The following is a 7,079-nucleotide window of genomic DNA, read 5'->3' as shown; positions in this document are numbered from 1 at the left end:
GCAGACCCTAGCCATAAGCCTCCATTCTGGGGAAGGAGAACGTCAGGAACAGGCTGGGCTGGAGACAGAGAGGGTCAGGAGCCTCGGGAGAAGGGATGAGGTGGGAGGGGGTACGGACCTAGGAATCATGGCAACCAGGGCACCTAGTCCTGGGTCTGACCTGCAGCCCCTGACCATTTTTTATTCGTTATTTTCTGATCATTAACATAATAAGCATGCTCAGTCCCAAACCACAACAGAACTTTTGTTCTCCCCGTGTTCCTGCCCCGCAGTGTTCCCCATCTACTTGAAAGCTGAGCCCAAGGCAGGAATCATTTTTGATTTCTCTTTCTCTCACATCCTTCATCCAACTATAGCTGTCACAACAAGGACCAAATCTGACCACGTCCCTCCTCCTTCCACAGAGGCCTGAGCCCCTCGACTGAGCTACCAAGGCCTGTCACTCAGATCCTGGGAGGATGCCAGCCCCCTTCCTGGTCTCCCAGCCTCTGCCCTCATCCTCCTGCAGTCAGCTCCATCCAGCTGCCAGAGGATCCTGTTAAAACCTAGGTTCCATCATGACTTTCACTCTGTGGTGTTGGATTAGAATCAGAGGTATCAATACGAACTCATGGTTTTTAAGTTATAGTTAGATACAGAAATATAGCTATGTGTGTGTATGAGTGGGTTAGTACACATACATGTCTCCTAACTCTGTCCCAAGAGTGGGCTTAGAAGCAGACACCCAGTAACAATGACTACACCTGGCACTTAGATCTTGGGCTCTAAACATCACTCACTCTCCAATACAAGGAACCAGAGATCCTAGTAGTTTATTCCAGGGATGAGCAGGTAAATATCACCAGTAATAAGATGCATGGACATCATACATCCTTTGATAAGATGCATTGAGGGAAGATACAGCATCTTTTTTTTTATGGTGGCATCATGCCAAAAATGTCTAACCTCACTCTAGCCATAAGAGAACACCAAACTCAAATTCTCTAATAGTGAGAAACCCAGCTCTCATAATCTACAGACTATTTACTTATTTGTTCAATTCTAATATATTGGTCGATTCTGGTATAGTTTCAGAATTGCTAAACATATCCCTGCAAGAAACACTTCTAATAACTATCTTTCAGCATTTATGTAAAATAATTTTTACCTTTACTCTTCTCGTATCCAATCAAGACACTGTTTTCCAAGGTTACTTCAGTGAGTTCTTTTCTTCCCAGCACCTTCAGTGTGGTTGTTACTTGTGATTCATCTGTTTGTATTCCATCTTCCGTTCCCCCTACATCCTACTCCACCTTAACCATTTATTTATTTGGGGGGTGAGACATTACTATGGTTAGAGTTATACAAAATGATATATTCACAGGAGTGTATTCCCCTCTCATCCCAGCAACCCTGATCCCATTTTTCCCTTCTCTCCAGCCTTTTCCCACCAATCTATTTAGTTTCTGGGTTGCCTTTCCTGTACTTCCTATAGCATACTATAGATACTCATTTGGACACTGTTTTCTTCCCTTAACAGTGTGTCCTGGAAATCATATCACATCCATTCACAGAGAGAGCCTCCTCGTTCTTCTTCACAGCTGTATACTATTCCATTGTGTGGATGTACCATAGTTTATTTAACCACTCTCTTGTATATGGGTATTTAGGTTGTTTTCAATTATTTTGCAATTACAAACAATGCTGCCATAAATAACCTTGTACATATATACACCTTCATGTCCTAGAAGTGGGGTTGCTGGATTGCGATGTAAGTATGTATGTAGTGTGTCAGGTGGTATCCTATTTCCCTCCAGAAGGGGTAAACGCATTTGCATGCCCACCAGTAACGTGTAAGAGTGACTGTTTCCCCACAGCCTCAACAACAGGATGTTTTGATATGTATGTTCGTGTGTTTGCCAGTCTGGTAAGTATCTCAGTGTTCTTTTATTTGCTATCTTAGTCTGTTTGGGCTGCTGTTAACAAAATACCACAGACTGGGTGGCTTACAAACAAAAGAAATTTATATCTCAAGGTTCTGGAGGCTGGAAGTCCAAGATCCTGGTGCCAGCATGGCTGGGTTCTGGTGAAGGCCCTCTTCCAGAATGCAGACTGCCAACTGCCCCCTGTGTCCTCACATGGTAGAAGGGGCTTGGGAGCTCTACGAGGTCTCTTTTATCAGAGCACTAATCCCATTCATGAGGGGTCCACCCTCATGACCTAATCACCCCCCTGCAAAGGTCCCACCTCCTCATGCCATCACCTTGGACATTAGGTTTTCAACATATGAATTTGGGGGAGACACAAATATTTAGATCATAGCATCTGCATTTCTCTAATTGAGTGAATTTGAGTATTTTTCATATCTTTAAGGGCCATTTTTATTATCTTTTTTGTAAATTTTCTGTTTGGATATTTTTCTCATTCTTCTATTGGAGTTTTGGTTCTTTGTCCATTTTTAAGAGTTCTTCACAAATATTAGCCCTTTGTGATATACACTGTGAATATTTTCTCCCACTTTGTCCACTGCCTTTTGACTTTGTTTCCAAATGAGTTTTGTCATACACATTTTTTAGTCAGATTTATCAATCTTTTATTGTTCCTAGATTTTGAATTAGAGTTACAAAGTTTTCCCTACATCAAGGTTTTAAAGAAGAAGAATTCATTCTTCTAATACTTGCATGGTTTCATTTTTTACATTTAGATCCCTAACCACTTGGAATTTATTTTTGGGTATGATGTGAGATATGGATCTATTTTTATCTTTTTCCAAATGGCTACTCAGTCATCTCAGCACCATTTATTTAAAAATCTATCTTTATCCCCAATAATCATTGAGATGTCACCTTTATCATGTACTTGGATCTATTTCCGGGCTCTCTATTCTATTCCACTGGTCTACTTGTCTATTCATGCACCAGTATCATACTGTTTCAATTATAGAAGTTTTATAGTATGTTTCAACATCTGGATCCCCAAAGGTAATATTTATTTAAAACTTAGCAACTGGTCCTGCTCTGGGCCCCTTCCACACGCCAGGCTGGTTATCCTCACCGCCCTAGGAAGTGAGCAATGCTCCCATTCAACAGGTAAGACAGCCAACACTCACGAGGGGTGACAACACTCAAAAACATGCCAAGTTTTCTTGGAACTCCTGGATGTCCACTTCTAGAAAACATCAAGCTAAGAGAAGTGGTCCCCAAACGGTGGTTCCTGGACCAGCAGACTCATCATCACCTAGAAAGTCATTAGAAAACAAATTCTCAGACCCATCCCAGATCTACTGAATTAGAAACTCTGGGGGTAGGCCCTGCAGTCTGTGTTTTAACATGCCCACCAGAGGACTCAGATGCTCTGAAGTTAGAGAACCATGAGCTAGAGCATCCCAACGGACACAGAACCAGGAGTCAGCAGCAGCTGCAGGCCCCCTAAAACAGTGCTTCCCAATGTGTGTTCCAAGGAACATTAGCCCATCTGGAGATTGTTGATGTATACTCCCCAAATGGGAGGCCCTACCGTCAAGTGAGTTTGAGAGTCCCTGGCTAAAACAAAGTTTAGAAGGTGTTTTTATTGCAGGACTTCTTGACTTTATCTAGGCTAATGTACCTTGTGCATCTCAGAGAGAGTACCCAGGTGGTGTTTCCCAAATTTTGTGGACTACGGAACCCTCTTTTCTCAGAGCACCTATTCCTATCTCCCAGGACACTTGTGTTCCACGGACCCCAGTCTTGGAGAAGGAAAAGCCAAAAACTGCAGAAATTCAAGAAGAGAGCAGTAAATGCCAATACCCATTCTGATTCCACAAGCTCGGCTTTCTCCTATAGCTTCTGTTTAACGACAGCTTTTGCCAAGTTCACCATCTTACAGAAACTAGAGGAACACAGAGCTCACCCCAGCCTTAGGGGAGCCACAAGGTTGGGGTTAATTAGGAAAAGAAAGCGTGTGCCAGTGACCCTGGGGCCTCTGGTAAATAAGTAATCCACTGTCAAAGCCCAGAGACATTGGGCACAATATTATTGTTATTAGATTCTCAACAGTGGAGGGCTGACGTCTCCAAGAGCTTGTCAATTATTTTAATAACTGTAACTTCAGGGTGAAGAGGCCAAGGGGGTGAGGTTACTCATTCCGCAGATGTGTGAGCATTTGAAGTGCGCTCCCCCATCTGGCCCCAGGCTCTAGGAAAATGAGGGTGATGCGGATTCCATAGCACCCAGGGGTAGACAGGTTTTGGAAACATCTCCTACCTGCTCTCACAGCAATAAATACCTCAATCCTTCCTTCCTCAGGTCAGATGGTGGGAGCCTGCGGGAGCCCCAGGAAGGGTCTCTGACTGATGCATTTCTCAGGCAGGGGGGCTTCTCAGCTAGGTGAGGGGCTCAGGTGGAAAGGAAGAAAAGAGGCAGGAAGAGAAAAAGAAAGGGAAAAACAAGCAGGGTGACAGCACTTCCCAGGGCCCACGTTTAGCAAGGGCCTGCCAAGCCATGCCACGCTCCTCACAGCCGTTCCTGGGAGTCCCTGGGGAGTGCCTCTCTCTGCTTGAGGAACTGGGCCCCGTGCCTACCACGTGCCATCTGCCCTTTCCCTGCCCTGGTTCTCAGCAGTGTTCATAACTGCTGTGATCCCTGCCACCACCAGCCCTGCCTGCCACATGGGGGAGAGCAACCCTTGGTGGGCTGGGCTCTAGCCATTTCCTGTGACATCTCTGGGCTGGGAGATTTTTGTGACAGGCCCCAGCCACTGTGGGTACATACAGCATCCTCTCCAAGGTGCCGGGGTGGGAGGACAGAGAGCTCTTATGGACCCGGACATCCCGTTAGGAACACAGTGTTTAAAAATTAAAACATTACCTTGCTGGTACGAGGACGCTGCAGGGGCCTAAATCGCTGGCGCAGGAAGCGCTCCAGAATTGTCACCAGGTTTTAAGTGAAGGGTTTATTGGCTATCACAGAGCAAGATTTTGTTTTTTTTAAATCACATTTCCCCCAAAACAGATGCTCAAATTGAGGGGAAATTGGACTGTTTGCAAAGGCCCAAAGATGGTCCTGGCATGTCCAGATGCCTGGAAGCAGAGGCGCTGCCTCCCCCAGGTTTCTGGTCCATCACCAACATCTGGGCTGAGAGACACATCCCCACCGGACTGCCGCCCTCACCCTGTGCACACGGCCCAGGAGTCAGTCCAGCCAGAAAGGGCTGGAAGCCAGAGTGCTGCCCTCCTAGCGCTGCCTCTGGGCCCAGGCCACCCGGGGCACCTGTCACCTATGTAGTGTCAGAGAACTGCATGCACAGGTGCCACACTCACACAGAGGCTGGGATGAGGCCTTCCAACCTTCAGGTACACCAACCACCACTCGGGAGAGGCCAAGGCCTGTTTCCCCAAGTTCATAATCAATCCTTCCCCGTGTCTGCAACAGCCTTCTGGAAGCTCTCTCCACCCACCTCCAAAATTCAGGAGCTCCAGTGCTCCAAGAGCCTTTGCTTGCCAGCCCCAACTTTCCTGCCCAGACTGTCCCCAAAGAGAATGTTCCTCCTTTCTCTTGCTTCCTACTTGACTCAGGAGACAGCCGTGCCTTCAGTGCATTGTTACAGCTGAGCGGAGCTTAGATATTCTCTGAACTAATAAAGATGGTTCATGCCCTAGGGCCCATGGTGTCCCTTTGGATGGAAAAACATTTCAAAAAGACGTAAGGCCACTGTATCTCTCCCCTGGGCCACAAACTCCCAGGAATTCCAAGGGTGAAGCTCCTCACACAAGGCCACTATGGAGGAAGGGAGCCTCAGAAGCCAGGCTGGCAGCCCCTTGCCCAGAACAGCACTGGGCACACCAGCCTGGCGCCATAGGCCATTGCCCTGCCGGGGAATCGGCAGCAGCTCAAGCAGGACCTCCGTCACCAAGGAGACCGAGCACCATTCAGGAGCCAAACCACGATTCTCCTAAGGACAGGGAAGTCCCGATGATGAGGTGGTAAGTACCACATCAGCCTCACGCTAGTGAACCACTGAACGCTGGGCTCCAGCCAAATACCACACAATTTTGTGAGAGTCTAGAAATGCTAACTGTCCTCAGGAGCTGCTCAAATAAGGAGAAAATGAAGATGCTGGCTGCACGCACCGCTGCCCCCGCTACCCCCCCCCCACACACACACACACTCCCACACACGTGTGGGGCTCTCCAGCAGGGAAGGCAGGGCTCTTGGGATGAGGCAGCCTGGGGCAAGAGATTGATCGTTTGGGAGTCACCAGAAGTCTGAATGGTGCTGACTCCACTGTCACTGGCTGTGTGACCCCGGGGAGTCCCTTAGCCAGTCTGAGCTTCAACTTCCTCCCCTGGGATGTAAGACCACTACCTCGCCCTCGAGGATGGTCTGAAGGGCTAGAGACCATGAGCCCAGGGTCAGTCAGGTGGCTCTTCCCTAATTTAGAGGGATTCAGAGGTGGGAAACCACCGGGAGAAGCACCGGGGGAATGCAAGGCTGCGACACCAAAGGGCCACGACAAACCCATTGGTCCCATCATGTCATTTACCCACGAGGGCCAGAATCCCAGGATAAAGACACTGGCAAAGGAGAGAAGACCATCAGGAAGACAAATGTGCCCAGATAGAAAGCCCTCTCGTGAGTGGATTGTTCCAAACTGCTCGTGAGAGCAAACTTGGCAGCAGCGGGCATTTCTCTGGCATGATCTTCCCCGTCCTATGGACCAAGCTTCCGATCCTCTGGAATTAGTATTCGGTGCCGGTTTTGTTCAAAGAGTTCTAACATTTTCTCCATGTCGTGGTCAGCCTCAATCACCTGGAAATTAAACACACAGGTCACAGGGCTGCCCCTGACCTCAACATCATCCTCCCTTCACTGATGAAGAGAGAGAGACAGGGGCAGGCAGGATGAGGCAGGGAGAGGCAGGGAAGCCCAAGGTCACAGGCAGAGAAAAGGGAAGGTTAGGGCCAAACAGCTCCCGTTTCTAGGTCAATCCACATTCTCAACTATATTTTCACTTAAGAATCCACGATAGTTGTCCCTGCGGCAAGCTCATGAATGATTTTTTTATCATCATTCGATATCAACCATTTTTCTATAATGAGGGGAAAAAAATAAATTTTCTTT

The 7,079-nt window shown here is 47.5% G+C and overlaps 1 protein-coding gene across 5 annotated transcripts in view; it reads right to left on the bottom strand.

Moving 5' to 3' along the window:
* Positions 1–1,229: 1,229 nt before the first annotated feature.
* Positions 1,230–7,079, bottom strand: part of TK2 (thymidine kinase 2) — a 50,143-nt gene continuing 44,293 nt past the window's right edge. For 3 of the 5 annotated variants that reach the window (XM_079906857.1, XM_079906854.1, XM_079906856.1), the window contains exon 10: positions 2,583–6,767. In XM_079906857.1, the coding sequence (XP_079762983.1) occupies positions 6,669–6,767 (99 nt within the window). In that variant the 3' untranslated portion in view covers positions 2,583–6,668. Of the gene's footprint in view, positions 1,293–2,582; positions 6,768–7,079 lie in introns of those variants that run through there. The other 2 variants (XR_013825232.1, XR_013825233.1) reach the window with 2 other exon arrangements.

The sequence above is a fragment of the Stenella coeruleoalba genome (assembly GCF_951394435.1).
Source record: "Stenella coeruleoalba genome assembly, chromosome: 20".
Taxonomy (NCBI): domain Eukaryota; kingdom Metazoa; phylum Chordata; class Mammalia; order Artiodactyla; family Delphinidae; genus Stenella; species Stenella coeruleoalba.
The sequence above is the reverse complement of the archived record's forward strand: the minus strand, read 5'-3'. Positions and strand labels throughout refer to the sequence as shown.